The sequence below is a fragment of the Danio aesculapii genome, chromosome 15 (assembly GCF_903798145.1).
Source record: "Danio aesculapii chromosome 15, fDanAes4.1, whole genome shotgun sequence".
NCBI lineage: Eukaryota > Metazoa > Chordata > Actinopteri > Cypriniformes > Danionidae > Danio > Danio aesculapii.
In genome coordinates this window covers 15,084,484-15,104,022 of record NC_079449.1, presented here as the reverse complement: position 1 = coordinate 15,104,022, position 19,539 = coordinate 15,084,484, and the positions used below count along the sequence as shown (strand labels likewise).

Sequence of the window (19,539 nt, the reverse complement as noted above, 5' to 3'; positions counted from 1 at the left end):
GTCTCGCGTTCACAAAGCTTAATTTATTGCAGATGTTTCGTTACATTGTGCAGATATTAAAAAAAAGTGTAAAAGGATAATGATATAAAAAAAGTGTCATGAAATGTACTTGGGCGGCCATTAATATACCTGGGTGGCCCACGCAAGTTAAACCTATGTGTGGGAAGCACTGTATAGTAACACTTTACAATAAGGTTATATTAGTCAATGCATTTACTAACATGAATGAACAACATTACAGTATTTGTTCATGTAATTTAATGAAAACAGAGTCATTCATTGAACGTTCATGTCATCTCATGGTGCGTCAACTAATGTTAAAAAGTATGAATTTGGAATTTAATAAAGCATTAGTAAATGTTGATATACGATTAATAAATGCTGTACAAGTTTGTTCATACTTAGTTCATGTTAATAAATACATGATCTAACATTAACTAATGATTTTTTTAATACAAAACATTTAAGTGCTAAAATTAAACAAATATGGATTAATATGGACATTAAATATTTAAACATAATAATATGGACAAAATTAAACATTAAACACAAATATGGACAAAATATTTTTTAATAAAAACATATATATAAACTGCTAAAACTGAATGAAAACTGAATATCAAAAAAAAAAATACTACAATAAAACAAACGATAATAATCAATAAAAATATATAAATGAAATATATTAAATATTTAAAACTTTTTTATCTAATGTGAACATCTAAACGAAGAGCTGTGTGGACAAGCATTCATGCTTTCCTCTTGCTAATGACAGATTGCTCCTCACCTTCAGTCTCCGAACCATCTCCTCCTTGGAGATCTTATCGGAGATCTCCTTCACCCCCGGCGGGTAGGTGATTTTGCCATCCGTGGCTCGATTCTTGGAGTGAGCCATGCTCTCCAATCAGTGCTCGCTGTAAATGTGAAGAAAGAAAGAAAGAAAGAAAGAAAGAAAGAAAGAAAGAAAGAAAGAAAGAAGAAAGAAGAAAGAAAGAAAGAAAGAAAGAAAGAAAGAAAGAAAGAAAGAAGAAAGAAAGAAAGAAAGAAAAAAAAAAAAAAAAAGAAAGAAAGAAAGAAAGAAAGAAAGAAGAAGAAAAAAAAAAGAAAGAAAGAAAGAAAGAAAGAAAGAAAGAAAGAAAGAAAGAAAGAAAGAAAGAAGAAATGAACACCAATAAATGAACATGGAATTTTCAACAATTACTCAATTGGAAAAGATTGTGCTGTTATAAAGAAATGATCCAATGCATGCAGAACAGATTTGACTATAACCACACTCAAAAACAAACTTAAAATAATTTTATACAAAAACTTAATACAAAAGGCTTCGTTTTTTAGAAAATTGCAGGATGTGGTCCAATAGCTTCACCTCCAGTGGATGGTTAAATATACTGAGAGCTCTAAAACACATCTCAGAAAGAGCAGTCTCATGCATTTCATCGCCACAGAGACTTTAAATTCAAATAAATGGCAGAGTTTCAAATCAAATTGATGCGCACAGAGGTTTTGCAGATGATCAAACTGAAACACGACACCCACGGATGAGTTACAACAGCAAGGAGACTAATCGAAACAGACAAGTCAAACATGCAAATTAAAACAACTGCATAATTGTCGCACATTCTAGAGCTGTAATTCCTGAAGTTATAAACAGCACGATTAGACCCACTGGCGCAGCATTTAAATAAGTAAAGAGCCCATGAAACACTTTGCCAAGCGAACTATTTTACCTGCATAAGAGGATATATTGAATAGCTTATTAAAAGACCAATACATCAGAGCTGCAGTGCACACATCTGTTACTGAAATAAGAAGTGAACAGGTTAAAAAGATCACTCGTTTGCGTAGACATAACTGACAGCTTTTAATTCACAATCACCATTTTAGATTTTACCTGATGTTACTTTTTAAGATGTTCATCTGAACTGAAAGTATAGGCCTAAATGTAGGCTGTGTACTGGCGATTATAAAGCAAAGGGCTGCACTAAAAATCGCTTCAGCATCGATATCGCAATGTGTGCATTCTCAATAGTATAGCAACATCTGCAATGTATAGTTATTATAGTTGATCAGCAATGAAGAATGTACACTGTTTACATTTTACATTACATTTGATTATTTAATAACAGGGGCAGGACAAAATAGCGATACGCGTAAGGTGGCGCTTCTCATAATAGAGGATCGAACATATATCAATGATGCAATTCTTTGAAATATATATGTGCTGTTAATAAAGGAAATGCATAATAATTTTGATGCATTTTTCCCTCTTCATTTACGAATATCATGTGGATGGTGTTCTTGTGATATATCGCCGATATCGTGATCCATCATCATCGGGGGCAAAATATCATGATAATATCGCATCGTTTTTTTATTGGCCATGTTTCCTTTAAAGAATAAAGTCCAATATTTGATTAAAAGTTACTTGTCAAATGTTTTCTGTATTTAAAAACAATCGCGAAATATGCTTATATCAGATGTTTTCCTGGACTTGTATGTTGGACGGATAAAAAAATAATTGTTTGCCTTGGCCAAAACTGATTTACCCAAGTCACACCAGGATTCCGTTTGGTCTTAAAGCCTTTTTCGATGGGTTATTTATAATGGCATAGCAGTCAAAATAGGACAAATGAGCTAATGTATGGGACAAATTCTGGACCTTTAAGGGTCTTTTGAACCACCCCAACCCTCCCTGGCTACGGGCCTGGATTAATATAAACAGTGTTTGCCTGTATGAATATGTAACATAATTAGTAAGGAAATGTATTCCCTAACGTTTCCACCTAAAATATTTAACAAATACAAAATGTCTAAAATCCTAACCATTGGGTACTGTACCTGAATACTTATTTCATCTTTGCTCTATCTTGTTTATTTATTCTTGCAATTTCTTTGATTCGCTTCCCTACAAGATTACAAAGTTAATGAATTTATTCCAAACAGAGCTATTCATTCATCTGCCAAAATTGTATTAATATCGTAATACAAATCGCAGCAAAATAAAATATTGCAATGTCAAATTTTTCCAATATTGTGCAACCCTAAAGCAAAGCATGAAAATGTCACACTTTATTCACTGACTAGCTTCACTGTAAAATAGAGCTGCCCTAACCTTTTTTGTAAGAAGTGCCAAAACCAAATATTGAGTCATGGGCTAATATAGAGTCATGGGCTTAAGGTAAATATATCTAACTATTTTACATTAAAGTTGCCATGGGTAATTTCTTAATTTAGTTCATAATATGTAAAAGTCAATTAAAAAAACATTACTTTAAATCATACTAATGCAGTATATTTTTAAATGATAACAATGCGATAAAAACAATCACATTTATAACACAGATCAATGCTGAATGCACTAGTCAAGCAGAATCTGCCTTTGATTTGATTACAGTCATTCTTTATACTGTCATTTTCTTAATCTGAGAAAAACTGGACCAAAATACAAATGATAAATTATAGTGCCCTTGCTGTGTATTGTGATGTACATCTTAACATAAACGTAGGGAAGGGATTCTGGTCTATTCATGACATATTTGAAAAAGCTTGTAGTTGACTCTCTGGAGGTGGAGCTTAAAAAAATGAATGAAGAAATCTGACACACAGAGAAAGCTATCTTTTTGTCTGGGCGATTGTGATGTCAAAACATTTATCATAAAAACTGTTTACAATATGATCAAAATGTCTGGGTTTTGAAGTTTTAAGTAATCTCTTTGAAAAACCAAATGGTTAATAATTTAATATATACATTTTGCAATAATAGTTGACGATTGATCTCCCATCATTTGATGTTAAATACATATAGATATGAAAATAAAACTAAAAAACTAAAACACTACATTATTCAATTTTAAATATTAAAGATTTTGGTAATGGCGGTTCATTCCACTGTGGCGACCCATGATTAATAAAGGGACTAAGCCAAAACGAAAATGAATGAATGAAATGACAAATGGTAATGACAAATGGGTAAACCCCATGGTTTTAAGGATGGTGGCATCATATAAAGATTTAAATTGACAATGAATTAGTAATTTGGGGATGCACAGTGATCGCCTTTTAATCTTATCAAATATTTTATTTTGCTTATATAAAATATTGATTAGAGACTTAAATACATTCAATAAATCATGGTGAAATAAAATTATGCTCAAAAAAATACATGTACACATTCTACTGCAAATAAAATAACTTACTTTACACAGTATATATATGCGCTGAATACATAACTGTGTAGTTACATAAATTATCAAAGACTATAATAAAACACCATTTTCATGGGGTCTTTAAATGAATGAATAAATGAGTAAATGTTCAAATAACTACATTTCCAACTCCAATCCATAAACTTACAGCACAATTATGCAAGAAATTAATAATGTAGGCTAAAGTGCAAATAGCTGTCATTTATAAGCAGGATCAAGTATGTTTCACACTCCCTGCAAGCACCAAACACATATTTTACAACACCTCTATACATGCAATCAGTAAACAAAGCAACGCGTTTACAAACACCATCACAGCCTCTTAATGATTTTGCATGATGGGGGGAAAAAGAAAGGCTTACACTGACAGCAGGTTGACTTTCCCGACTGACGTCTTTTTACCCCTTCACAGCTTCAATACAGCCACATCCAGAACAAAACACAGTCGCGATCACATAACAGCTGTCATTTTATGCCTATGACAGTGGTTTATCCCACAGAAAACCAGATTACACCCCTAAGGGGGTGTTTACAGGCTAAAATACATTGCAAGCTCCTCTGTTACTATCTAGATCCGATGCAAAACGGCTCGTCCGATCTCAACATGCAATGGGACAAATTAAACTCTAACAAAAACGAATGCAAATTACATTACTACAGTCTGAATTGGTGTTTTGAATCAGATTTTAAAATAGCTTGAAGCGGTTTACGAGCAGCTATGCTAAGCTAACAGAGCTAAAACACAAACACACTCGGGTGCATGTACACATACACGAGGCATCAAAGAAGCGCACGACCGTAATTTCCAATGAAAACCAACACGAAAACACTCGTTACACACAAGCCAACAACAACTGTCATTGCAATTCAGGTTTTAACTAAAAATGGACTGATTTGGGGGGGAAAGGCTGAGAGTGAGAGTCTCTCGCATGTGTTAACAGAAGAATAGACAAGCAATTGCCGAAAATTACAATTGCACCTCCCGAAACAGCCACGAAATAATGATCCCGTTAAAGGGCTAAAAACGGTGCGGTTTTGACCTCGCGTGCGGTTTACTTTCAAGCAGACGTTTACCTTTTTGGAAAAAGTGCGCGCTCCACTCGCTTTTCCACCGCTGCGATCCTCCTGTCGGCTTCAAAATGGCGCCAATTTGTCCCTATCTGCACCAGTCAGTGCAGCTCCGCTCAACACAGACGCTTCTCCCGCCTCCTCCACTCGCTGTTATTTATTTAACAGCATAGCTGCGTGCTTTGAGATTATATTGGCGGTTTTGCTGTTAGAAACAGAAACAAGTTGCTGTAATAGTGACGGAAATGGCTTGAGTAAAGGCGAGCGTTTGTGTGGAGTCGCGGGTAGGTTGGAGTGTGGTGTAACAGCGACTCCTACAGGTCATGAGGAGAATAACAGCTAGTCTCCGCCTTCATATGACAAGTACGCGCTGCTGCAACAGAGATGTTACTGCTAAATAAACTAAACTAAACAAGTGTTATTTTGGTATTGACAGGGGCGGATTCACTGATTTGGAGGCCCTAAGCAAATACAGCCATGAGGCCCAAAAGTTTTAAAATGCACCTTTTGTATTTATTTTTTATATATTTTTATATAGATTATATTTCTTTATATAATTCATAATTGCATCACTCGATCTCCTCTTCTAAATTTTATTAAATGATTTGTTTTCTTAAAATAAATTATATATATATATATATATATATATATATATATATATATATATATATATATATATATATATATATATATATATGTGTGTGTGTGTGTGTGTGTGTGTGTGTGTGTGTATGTAAAAATAAATACTTTTAACCAACCAATGTTATAAATGCCACAACTTTAAGTTAAAATGGGCCAAAAATCAACTAAACATTTACTTACAGAAGTAGCCTGCAGTTAATATAAAATAAAAATGTTTTTAAAGTTTCTATACGTTTATTTAATAAATGATTGATTCATTCTGTTTAGGAATTTTTTAAAAGTGACAAAAATTATTTTAATGTTTAACTTTAGAAACCCTAATGATTTATGGAAATCTAAAACTATTATTTTATGTTTGATTATAGTAATAAATTATTTTATGAACCTATTAAACTTAAATAAACAAGCAATGCATAACAAATGTATATATTCTGCACTATAATATCTTTTTAATAATTATATATAATATAAATTATTACAATTATATATAATAAAAATAATACATTGTTTTAAAAATAACAATAATAATAATAGTAATAATAATAATATAGGGACAGCACCGTGGCACAGTGGGTAGCACAATTGCCTCACTGCAAGAAGGTCACTGGTTCGACCCCCGGCTAGGTCAGTTGGCACTTCTGTGTGGAGTTTGCATGTTCTCCCCCTGTTGGCGTGGGTTTTCTCTGGGTGCTCCGGTTTCCCCCACAGTCCAAAGACATATGGTATAGGTGAATTGGGTAAGCTAAATTGGACAGTGTATGTGAGTGTGCAAGAATGTGTGGGTGTTTCCCACTGTTGGATTGCGGCTGGAAGGGCATCCGCTGCTTAAAACATGTGCTGGATAAGTTGGTGGTTCATTCCTCTGTGGCGACCCTACTGAGCCGAAAAAAAGGAATGAATGAATAGTAATAATTACAATAATAATAATTTTTAGTCATTTTATCAAGCCCACATAATAAACGTTGCAACTTTAATGAATTAAAAATGGAGCAAATGTAGAAACGATCCAAAAAGCATCATAAAAAACACATTTATTTACAAAAATAACCTGTAATTAATACAAAGTGTCATGTTCTCCACATGAGCCATCAACAACATACAGCACCAGCAATATGTATAAAATACAAACCCTGAGATTAGATTAGCATATAGTCCTTTCAAAATAAACAAACAAAACACAATGCTTAAAATACAGCTCAAGATCCTTAATTCAGCATGGCACTACAGATGGGAGTTTCTTCCATCTAGTCTTAGAGAATAAATCAGTAATTTCAGCACACAGTGTACATTACATGCCTGTCTAAAAGTCAAACGCTTTATCAAACTCTTATTCTACCAATGTTCCACACTCATTAATGTGGACGGTTTAGATTTTTCATGATATATTACAAACAAAACGATAATTTTTATATGCAAACGAAGAGTACAGGAAATATAAAAGAAAGTGTAATGATTACAATGAACATTAAACAGAAGATTTTTGAAATATTTTTGCTATTTCATTGTCATTGAAACAACTTTCGCTGCATCAACATGTATTAAAATGCAGTTGAAAAATGCTAGCGATGTGTGTATTTTAATAAAAGCTAAATATCATCAGTTCTGTGTTAATGGGGTTTGTTTTTATGCGGAGGCACGACAGAATTCATCACGATATCAACATTCATTGGCCGCTCGAAACCATCCAGCATCTTTGCTATCGTCTCTCGAGGGACGCCGTGCTTGTTCCTCCTGTTGATTAAATGAATAGACAGGAAATTACCAGGATATTCAAGCTCTTTTCAAATGATACACAAAGCCGGTGGCAAATAAAACAAAGAAAAGAATTAATCCAACCAGAGTTAGTTTATATTCACGGGGATATACAAGATACGCACTGATCCTGCTCCATAAAACATTTCATCCACTTAAACACGGCTGAATTCTGAAGCTCTGTACTGTACGCCAAAAACCTGATCCAAAGTCAATAGTTTTTCCCATTCTGTGATTTATTAACGTCACTGAGATCTTTGCTTAACACGAGAACCAAAACTGTTAACAGACTTACTTTTCCAACTGGGCGGGATCATATTTCCAGCGGGTATCTGGCTCAAGAAAGTCCACTCTGTATCCGTTCTCTATAGCCTGGGTGAAATAAAATAAATGTATGCAAACGTGTTACTAATTAGCAGGACCTGCAGCACTTTGTTTTGCAATTCTTGCGCAGAAGTTTCTACAAAATCTGCTGATTTATATGGAATGATTTTGAAAGTATAGTAATTAAAAACTTGAAAAAAATAATAACTAAACTTTTATGTAAGGTTTACAATGTTAATCCAATTAGTCTCTTACAAAATATCTACCAAAGGACAGGAAATATTACTCTACATACTGTACATCATATAAACATTTGTATATTATTCAATAATATTACTGAAATGAATAAATATATATTTACACACATTTACTTAAGTAAATAAATAGCCTAATTAGTAAACAGATATAGTATAGGTATAGATCTATATCGTATAGAAGCAGATATAGTCTAGATATAGAAAATAAGTAAATGGTGCAAACATGGAAATATGCAAATGTTCAAAAAAAAATTATGTTCTCTTATTTATATACTTGGTCACACTTTACAATAAGGTTCATTAGTTAATGTTAATTAATGCATTTACTAACATGAACAAACAATGAACAATACATTTACTACAGTACTTGTTCTTGTTAGTTAATGAAAATACAGTTGTTCATTGTTAGTTCATGTTAACTCATGGTGCATTAACAAATGTAAACAAGCATGGACTTGCATGTTAATAATGCATTGGTAAATGTTCAATTATGATTAATAAATGCTGTACAAGTGTTGTTCATGATCAGTTCATGTTAGTAAATGCATTAACTAATGAACCTTATTGTAAAGTGTTACCATATACTTTGATCTATCCATCCAGTTATCTTTACATGCACACGCACGCCTGTCTGTACCAGACCAGTTTTTTGTGTTACTGTCCCGTTTTCTATTTGTATGTGATTCCTTGTCCTGTAACTTTTTGCATAATAATAATAATAATAATAATAATAATAATTCAAAAAGGAAATATTCAAATGCACTCCTAATGCCACAGTATGTAATTCTCACGCTATGGTGGGGGTGCATAGAATGTGTTTTTTTGTTTTGTTTTGTTTTTTTGATGACGCCATGGCTGGAGTGTGGGATCCCAGCTGTACCAATACAGTGCATCCAGAAAATATTCATAGCACTTCACTTTTTCTTTTTCTTCTATGGAGATAGGAGAACCTAACAGAAGGACAACCATCCGTGCAGCTATCCACCAATCCTGTATGATAATTCCCGCCTGGAATTTGCCAAAAGGCATCTAAAGGACTCTCAGACCATAAGAAACTAACTTTTCTGGTCTGATGAGACTAAAATTAAACTCTTTGGAGTGAATGCCAGGCATTACGTTTGGAGAAAACCAGACACTGCTCATCACAAGGCTAATACCATGCTGCCCCCACCATGCTGTGGGGATGTTTTTCAGCAGCAGGAACTGGAAGACTAGTCAGGATAGAAAGTAAGATGAATCCAGCAATGTACAGAGACATCCTGAATGAAAACCGGCTTCAGAGTATCTCAGACTGGGGCAACGGCTCATCTTCCAGCAGAACAATGACCCAAAGCACACCACCAAAATATCAATGGAGTGGCTTCACAACAAGTCGTTAAATGTGCTTGAGTGGCCCAGCCGAGCCCAGACCTAAATCCTATTGAACATCTCTGGAGAGATCTGAAAATGGCTGTACACTGTCACTTCCCATCCAACCTGATAGAGCTTGAGAGGTACTGCCAAGAGGAATGAACAAAAATTCCCAAAGACAGGTGTGCCAAGCCTGTGGCATCAAATTCAAAAAGACTTGAGGCTGTAATTGCTGCCAAAGGGGCATCATCTAAGTATTGAGCAAAGGCTGTGAATACTTCTGTACATGTGATTTTTCAGGTTTTTTATTTGTAATAAATGACCAACAATTTCAAAAAACCTTTTTTCACATTGTCATTACGGGGTATTGTGTGTAGAATTTTGAGAAAATAAATTAATTTAATCCATTTTGCAATAAGGCTGTAACAAAAAATGTGGAAAAAGTGAAGAACTATGAAAACTTTCCAGATGCACTGTACACGTTGAAAGTCTTTAGCAGAAAATTTGTTGACAGTTGCGTGGTATTGTCCTGCCAATATTGTCACAATGTATTGTCCACTGTGATTGGACAGCTGGCTCAAAAGTGACACTGATGGGCTCTGTATTTTTAAACTTGCAATGGCTAAAAGATACGCACTCAGCGAAGACCATAAAAAATACATATTCAGCAGCTTGCTACGTTGCAAGTGCTCCAAAAATGTGGCGTTACTATTGACAACAACAGAAATCAAGCGCTCAGCTCAAGAAAAAAATGCTTTGGTGACTTTTTGGTTTTAAGGATGGTGGTAAAATATAAAGATTTAAATTGGGGATAAATCAGTAACGGAGATGTTTTAATCTTTTACATTCGGCAGCCTTACACTGTACAGGACTACTGAAATCATGTTCATGGATGAACTACACTATTCAAAACTTCTTTTCATGGTAGTATGGGGCAGATTAAGACTGAAAGCTGTTGAAGTGAAAGAAACTGCTGATGAGAGACAAATGCAATGTGGCATGAAACAGAGGAACTTTTATTATGCCACAGTCAACCACTTCTAGTTCTTGTGGTGAGGAAGAACAATGTCCTTTTAAGGAAAGTCTTTTCATGTAGCAGCCATCTTTGAAACACCTCTCGGGCATTTCAAAACTGTTTGCCAAGCCTATGATTAAACTTCATATTTGGAACAACTGTCTCTTAAGTTTCATTTCTAGACATCTGAATCACACAAAATCTACATTTTTTTTCATTTGTTTTTTGATAATAAACAATGTCTCACAGGAACATCATGAGGGTGAGTAATTAATGACAAAAGGTTCAATTTTGGGTGAACTATCCCTTTAAGGTTATTCAGTCAGAGTAGTTTAACTACCATATTTCTGACTTCAATTCCAGGAATTACTTTAAGACGTGAACTCACCAATTCAACATAAGGCTTCATTTCCCAGGCTTTCACATTGGTGTTGTCGATTATTACAGGTGAGCAGCCATCCAGTATCGCCTGTTCAGCTGACAAAAGACAAGGCCACAAGAATTAGCATCAGGAGAGGATAGAGGGAAATTATTTCATGATCTTTCACAAAACATTCAAAGTTCAAAATAATATGTTTCCACCGTTTAAATTGTCTGAATAATTAGGAAACATGAAAAAAAAGGTTATATCGGACAATTTTTAAAATATCCTACAACAATATTTTTACAAGAGTAAAGCAATTTAAATTATATAAATCTATACATATATCTATATATTAGGCTTGTCACGATACTATAAATTTAGGCCACAATACTATACCAGCTAAAGTATCACGATACCAAGCAGTATCACAAAACTGTTTTAATTCATAACTCAAATCTACAAAATAAATCAAATTGTCACAAATACTATATTTTATATGTTATAATACTTAACTGCGGTGTTGATTTCTCTGAAATATGATAGTGTTTTGTTCTTAAAGCAAATGCTTTTTGTCATGTGAAATGAGTTTAAGATATACTATTCTTTTATTTTTGGTCATGAATTTAACAATAAGACATTATTCAACATTATGAATATTTTACTTTTGTATAACAGTTTGTGTTTGGACTACAAAAAAATACAGGCTTTTGACGAACGTTACTTAACCTCAAATGTTTATTGTTCTTTCGTTTATTTTGTAGATAACTTACCAACAAAAATACAATAATTAAGATAGAAATTATACCAAACGAAATACATTAAAAGAAGAGATTTTTTTCAATCAAATATGAAGTAAAAAAGTGTTTCTAGTGTTTCCTGTTGCTATTTTCGGTTTTTCTCATCTATTGTATTTTTTTCAGTCTTGTGAGCATGTGTGACCATTTTCCACATGCAACATGAACTATTGTAAAACCATTAGTGAAGATACTATCGCTTACAATCTACAGAGGCACCGCCAGTATTTTGGAGCCATAGTATCACGGTGCTACTGAAATACTGGTAAACCGTGCAACCCTAATTTATATATATATATTATATATATATAAATTTCCTATTTGTGCAAGTAGTATTAATGTAATATTTATAATACAAATTAAACACTGAACATAATATTATAATATCATATATCTATAATATATTTATCTTAAATTTGGGCTCCAATCTAACCTGGACACATTTTTTTTATAATCACTTGTGTTGCATTACATGTTTGATATAACTATGTAATATAAAAAATATGAACTGGATATATTGTCAAAAGAGTCATTCTTCACAAATGTTAAATAATAATACATTTCATATAACCATGTAATATGAATATATGATATAAAAAGAATGCATATACAAAATAAACAAATACAGTATATGGTGTTAAAATATTACCTGGACATTTTTTTTCATAAGCAACAATAATACCAAATTATGTATTTGAATTAACTATACAATAATGTATACATGTATGTAATATATACATATATATATAAACATTATAAATAAAAAAATTAACAAATAACCTTATGCTCACCTCTCTTCTGATTCCAGTCGTGTGCATCCCCGAGGAGAGCAGAATCAAATGCATATCTGTTGTCTTGGAAAAAGTAGTCATCTGTGCTCAGTATAACTCCATTGGGACCAGTGGACAGGAGCTCTCTGAGAAGCACCCCACACAATATTATCAGCACTTCACCAATCAACATGTACACTGCTTGTGCTTCTTCAGTAGCCAGTTAAATCAAATATCACTGATCACTGATATGCTACACAAACATCAATGAGGCCGATACAATGCAAGGTTACACATTTGTTAACTGAAATAAAAAAACACAAACTGAAATGTAAAAAAATGATAATAATTTACAAAAATATATATTTGTTTTCTTATTTAATAAGCACTCATTCTGTTATGGAAAATCTCACCCGCAGCTGTTGGTGCTTTTACAGCTAAACATTTTATATACAAAAGCACCTAAAACATCTGTTCTATCTGTTCTTCATTTACAAAAAAATATTAACTAGGCATGTTTACCTGCATGTTATCTTTTACATTTAGAAGTTTGTCTGAATTCTTCATCATTTTTACTGATACGTTATACATTTAGCTGCATTCATTTTGTGGTTTTGGGCTCAGTGTCTGTTCAAACAATTATTTAATTTTGTATTACTGAAAGGTTTGCACAAGAGTTAATGTAAGCTGTACACTGAACTTTGCTTTGGTCGACACTGGATGACAAAAAGTTGTAAAGAATTAGAATCAAGAGTGGATAATAGTGAATAACTTCATGGCCTTTCTCAAAACATTTTAAGTTTAAAATAATATGTTTACATCCATGAAATTGTATGAATAGTTAGCAAACCTGTAATGAAAATGCTGGTTATATCTGATGATTTTGTTCAATGTACTTTTCCAAACACTAAACTTTGCTTTGGTCGAGAAGGGATGTGTTCTGCAAAGTCTCTAAAACTATAACTGCTAAAACTAAATAAAAAAAAAAACATTGATGAAATGAATTAGAAAATTTCTAAACTGAAATTTGAATTAAAAATATACAAATAAAAACTCATTACAAAACTATAACAACCTTGATGCTGCACAATATATCACTAAATTATCGTAGTGCATGCAATATAAATTTGAAGTCAGAATTACGGGGGGATGTTTTTTTTGTTTTTTTCACAATTTCTGTTTAACGGAGAGAAGATTTTTTTTTTCAACACATTTCTAAATATAATAGATTTAATAACTCATTTCTAATAACTGATTTATTTTATCTTTGCCATGATGGCAGTAAATAATATTTTACTAGATATTTTTAAGACACTTCTATACAGCTTAAAGTGACAATTAAAGGCTTAACTAGGTTATTTGGGTTTACTAGGCAGGTTAGGGTAATTAGGCAAGTTATTGTTTAAGGATAGTTTGTTCTGTAAACAGTAGCTTCAAGGGGCTAATAATTTTGTCCTTAAAATGGGTTTAAAAAAATTAAAAACTGCTTTTATTGTAGCCAAAATAAAACAAATAAGACTTTCTCCAGAAGAAAAAATATTATTAGACATACTGTGAAAATTTACTTGCTCTGTTAAACATCATTTGGGAAATATTTAAACAAGAAAAAATAAATCAAAGGGGGGCTAATAATTCTGACTTCAACTGTATGTCTCGCAGACGTGATAAATTACATTTATTTTATGCATTGGTTGTTTATCTACATTTGACCAATCAACTGGTGTCATAACTATGTTTATTCCCACTGAGGGGCCCAAAGGTGAACCCAGAGCTGAAAATAAGTATTTATAGTGGGAGTTGAAACAGGAGAAAAATGACAACAGCCAATCAGATTCTGAATATCTGCTGAGGTTTTCAATTAATTGTAGTGTTTTAAAGATTTTAAATGTTTGCACTTTGACAGTTTTTAGACTGAATTAGATCTGAAAATATATTGTTTATATTTTACATGCGCATATCATTTAATAATTGATTTAACACATAGCTTATGAAAATGGAATTTTTCTAGGAAAACATTATATTGTAGGGCTGCACAATATTGGAAAAAATCTAACATTGTGATATTTTGTTTTGCTGCGATATAGCAATATGAATATAATTTCACCAGATGATTTGAACAACTCTATTTGGAAAGATTTTGTCAATTAAGATCGACTGGATTGATCAAGTCTTTATCTATGCAGTGCATCTTCATAACATATAAAGATTACAAGCTAATATAAATATGACGACAAAAAAAAACAGTGCTTAATGGTTGTCTGGTGAGTCTAACAGTATTCAAATACAAAAAATGAAGAATCAAATGTAAAACACATGGCCACTGTTGAGTAAATAATTTTTACAATAATATAGAACTAATATCTTTGTCTTTTAATCTTTAATAAATAATCCAATCCTGCGACGTGACTATTGCAGATACATGCATCGATGCTCACGATATACTGTTTAGCCCTATTATATCACAAACATAGCTATTGAAATTCTACAGGAAATAGTTAAATTGAAGAGGATTAGACTGTTTTAGATTAAAACTGAAGGATAGTATTTTTATTTGCATTTTGTAGGGATGCTGATTGGTATCGGCCGATAATCACATTTTATGACTCGATCGGTACTCGCTAATCTGCCCGATCACATGAACCAATAGCAAGTGTTGTTTACAGGTTTACAAGCAGAGGAAGATCCATTTTAACTTCTTTTGCATCAAATATGCACTCCAAACTTTTTCTTCACAGAGACTTGTTGAATTCTTCTTCCATCATTTGCAATGTTTTCAATTTTTCTTACCATTTTTAAATGTCCTCACTAAATGGTTATAAGAAACGTGTTTAAGGGATTATATGCAAGATCCTTCATTTATTCTCTTAGGAAAGGAGAGGTCCACTCAAGTATCATACTTAGAGGGACAATGTGCTTCATGCAATGTTAACGTTATATAAAGCTTGACGCATCAGAATTGGTACTTTGTATCGGCCGATCACCATTACAAGGAATCAGTATACTCTGTATCGGCCGATCACCATTACAAGGAATCAGTATACTCTGTATCGACTGATCACCATGACAACGAATCAGTATACTCTGTATCGGGCGATCACCATGACAAGGATTCAGTACTCTTTATAGGCCGATCACCATGACAAGGATTCAGTATACTCTGTATCGGCCGATCACCATGACAAGGATTCAGTACTCTTTATAGGCTGATCACCATGACAAGGATTCAGTACTCTTTATAGGCCGATCACCATGACAAGGATTCAGTACTCTTTATAGGCCGATCACCATGACAAGGATTCAGTACTCTTTATAGGCTGATCACCATGACAAGGATTCAGTACTCTTTATAGGCCGATCACCATGACAAGGATTCAGTACTCTTTATAGGCCGATCACCATGACAAGGATTCAGTACTCTTTATAGGCCGATCACCATGACAAGGATTCAGTACTCTTTATAGGCCGATCACCATGACAAGGATTCAGTACTCTTTATAGGCCGATCACCATGACAAGGATTCAGTACTCTTTATAGGCCGATCACCATGACAAGGATTCAGTACTCTTTATAGGCCGATCACCATGACAAGGAATCAGTATACTCTGTATCGGTTCCAAAAATCCTGATCAGAGCGTTTTATTTTATTTATGTTTTTTTTTATTATCTACTTATTGTATTTATCTATTATTATTTTACTTTATTATGTATAGTTTGTATATTGTATCTTTTATTGTTAATTGTTGTGTAAATGTTTGTTGGACCAAATTTGAAAGTCTATATGTTTGAATGAAAAAGAATAAAATAAAGTTATTAAATTAAAAATAAATAAATATAAAAAAAATAAATATAGTTATTGCAAAATCAACAACATCATCACATATTTTTCCAGTATCGTGCAGTCATTGAGGTAAAGTTGGTTTCATATTCGCACATTCGTCCAGCGACAACCTTGTGACATGCTCCCTATATCATTTACCATCTCATGTAAGTACATCTTCAAAACAACATTAGCACTAATTATCTGACTGTGAACGATGTACTTTGATAGTCGTTGGCTGCTAACATGATTTGTCTATTTAGAATTTGCAAAGAGTACTTATCTGAAATTATATTATTAAGGGGAAAGTCTGTGTGCATATAAACAGAACTTTACCTTTATCATGCAGATACTACTTAATACGATGTATACTGTTACACACCTGGCCAGAGTGGATTTCCCAGATCCCGGGACTCCTCTCAACAATACGAGCACCAAAGCATTATTAATTTCATACTGCTGATATTGTTCGTTTTGATAATCACACCGCTGCCAGTGTGCTAAAGGTGTCTGATGCTCCTCAGAGAATCCGGGACGCTCATGTGACTGGAAACCCCTCGGCTCGTACCATCTGTCTGGAGGCACCGGAGGCCCTCGCCATGGGCCCCAGCTGTTGTTATTGCAAGCATGAAGACTGTGGAAATCCTCCCGAGGTTTCGCCATGTCTGGAGGATACATTTCGGGGACTCCAGAGGTCGGGGGAGGAAAGAAATGAACCCTTGGGTCTGGAGGAACCCATGGTGGAGGTGGAAGAGGAGGAGGTGGAGAAGCATACCACGGCTCCTGAAATAATCGAGGTTTCCATCTTTTTGGATCTCTTTGGCTGCGCTCGTATGGATCTGGGTAGGGTCTATAGGATCTACTGTGATCTGTTATCACAACAGGAATGTTCATATGGGTTTGTAGGCCACTTTCAGGTGGACAAACACCAGCAGGTTTGGTGTCAGTTTCATCACTGACTTGTTCTTGGTCTACCTCATCAAGCTCTTTGTAAAACTCTGAAAGCTCCTTTTCGATGGATGGATCGGGACGGCACGCAGGTCCGATAAATGCAGAACTAGTGACACCCAACTCTTTAATGATCCGCTCCCTGTCGATTTGGCTTGTGGGACATCTTTCTTTCGCATTACAGTCTGTTTGTGCTGAAGGATCCAGTTGTTGGCCATCTGGATTCACATCATGTAGAGTCTTTAAATCACTTCCATCAAGTAGATTAATCTTCTGGTTACTGGATGATTTATACACTGGTGAAGGGGTTTTATAGGGTTCGTCTACATTTCCACCGTTGGGTGGAGAAGTAGATTCCTTGGCATTCACATTTGGCATCTATAAAAGATAATAAAACTGAATGGTTACATATAAAATCACAGTAATATGTTAACTCAGAGTAGTTATGTATTGTACAAAGAGAAATGATTTGTATAAGGTTAGCAAGTCGTAAGATGATGAAGGTTTATGTTTGACTGCTTTACAACTATTATTTACTGTTTTAACAAAGCCTGATTCATTTATATACATGAGGAGTTTCGGTAAACAATGAGGTATGCTAACTGTTATGTTACACGTTTCGGGTATTATGCAAGTTATTATACAGACTTTAGCGTTTAAATTACGACAAAGGTAATTATGTTTTACCTGACGTGTGAAAAGCTTGTAAACAAAACAAAACGTTCAGGTTAATTAAATGAATTGCTGATGATCAACATTTCTTTTGGGAGCGTAACGTTAGCAGAGGGAAGGTAACGTTAGCCGACACAACGAGCAACACAACAGACGGTAAGTAATGCGTTTCAAAATAAAAGTTCATCTGAAATAAAATAGTTTATAATAATAATAATAATAATAATAATAATAATAATAATAATAATAATAATAAATTAAACAGTTTTACATTTCTCAAAATTTTCAAACAGTTAATTATTAATTTTATTTTATTATTTAGTTTATGTTTTTTCAGGATTCTTTGATGAATAAATTTTTTTGTAAGCATTCATATAAAATCTAATATTTTTTCAGATGGTAGCCTATGTTTACATTAAATTAGAATTAATTTAATGTAGTTTAATGTAAAATATGGTCAGGCATATTTTGAACGATAGTCATTTGATGACAAATCAACTATATAAATAGAAAAACCTTTATTTTACCTTCATTTTAAATTTTTATAATTAGCCATTATCCTATTTTTAAGTATTAATTTATTTGCCAATTTGTCATAATGAAGTTTGTACTTATTTAAAATGTTATAAAATGTAATGTGATCACTTATTCAATGTTGTATATACAACAGATCAGAAAAACTACTGTATGTTGTTTCATTTTTACATAAATATATGCTGAATGACAAAGGAGCATTATTTCACCTATATAACATTATTCATTTATTCATTCATTTTCTTTTTAGCTTAGTCCTTTATTAATCTGGGGTCACCACAACGGAATGAACCGTCAATTTACCCAGCATATGTTTTACACAGCGGATGCCCTTCCAGCCGCAACCCATCACTGTGAAACATCCACTCATTCACACACATACACTATGGACAATTTAGCTTACCCAATTCACCTATAGTGCATGTCTTTGGACTTGTGGGGGAAACCGGAGCACCCAAGGAATACGAGGACAACATGCAAACTCCACACAGAAATGCCAACTGACTCAGCCGAGGCTCGAACCAGCAAACTTCTTGCTGTGAGGCAATCATGCTATGAGTGAGAATGAGTGTGTGTATGTATGATTCCCAGAGATGGGTTGCGGCTGGAAGGGCATCCGCTGCGTAAAAATGTTCTGGATAACTTGGTGGTTCATTCCCCCTTGGCGACCCCGGATTAATAAAGGGACTAAGCTAAAAAGAAAATGAATAAATGAATTTGCATATTTATATGGCAATTCATTGCTTTTCCCATTTGTTTTCTATTTTTGTAATGTTTTTGTAATTTCTTGATCTTTTACATTTGCATCTCAGAGAGAATTGTCTGGTGTTTCTTAGATGAAATATCTGATGTGTAATGATATTGATGTCAATGTTTTTCAATATTGTCTTTTGCGATGTTGCTGCTTTCTAAAAATGCACTTAATTTTAAAATAATAAAATCATAAAGTGTAGTTTTGTTTAGTTCAGTGTTACTATAGGAAAACAATAACAGCAAGGTATATTAATATTTTGACGTAGTAACTGT

At 33.5% G+C, this 19,539-nt stretch overlaps 2 protein-coding genes across 2 annotated transcripts in view; both read right to left on the bottom strand.

Moving 5' to 3' along the window:
• pds5b (PDS5 cohesin associated factor B) overlaps positions 1-5,558 on the bottom strand; it is a 58,827-nt gene extending 53,269 nt beyond the window's left edge. Inside the window, exons 1-2 of the mRNA XM_056473278.1 lie at positions 5,280-5,558; positions 788-914 (exon numbers count right to left, since the gene is read on the bottom strand). Coding sequence (XP_056329253.1) covers positions 788-895 — 108 coding nt within the window. The 5' untranslated portion in view covers positions 896-914; positions 5,280-5,558. The remainder of the gene's footprint in view (positions 1-787; positions 915-5,279) is intronic.
• A 1,371-nt stretch (positions 5,559-6,929) lies between these two features.
• Positions 6,930-18,117, bottom strand: n4bp2l2 (NEDD4 binding protein 2-like 2). The gene is made up of 6 exons (XM_056474449.1): positions 17,995-18,117; positions 16,742-17,685; positions 12,563-12,687; positions 11,002-11,090; positions 7,963-8,039; positions 6,930-7,646 (listed from the first exon to the last, which is right to left on the bottom strand). Exons 2-6 carry the CDS (start codon positions 17,683-17,685, stop codon positions 7,523-7,525), a joined length of 1,359 nt encoding a protein of 452 aa, XP_056330424.1. The 5' UTR covers positions 17,995-18,117; the 3' UTR covers positions 6,930-7,522.
• Positions 18,118-19,539: the final 1,422 nt, after the last annotated feature.

Coding starts and splice junctions, on each gene's coding strand:
- n4bp2l2 (XM_056474449.1), bottom strand. CDS start 17,685: ATGCCAAATGTGAATGCCAAGGAATCTACTTCTCCACCCAACGGTGGA. Junction 12,688..16,741: donor GGGAAATCCACTCTGGCCAG/GTGTGTAACAGT, acceptor GGTGCTTCTCAG/AGAGCTCCTGTCCACTGGTC. Junction 7,647..7,962: donor GATCCCGCCCAGTTGGAAAA/GTAAGTCTGTTA, acceptor TTTAATCAACAG/GAGGAACAAGCACGGCGTCC.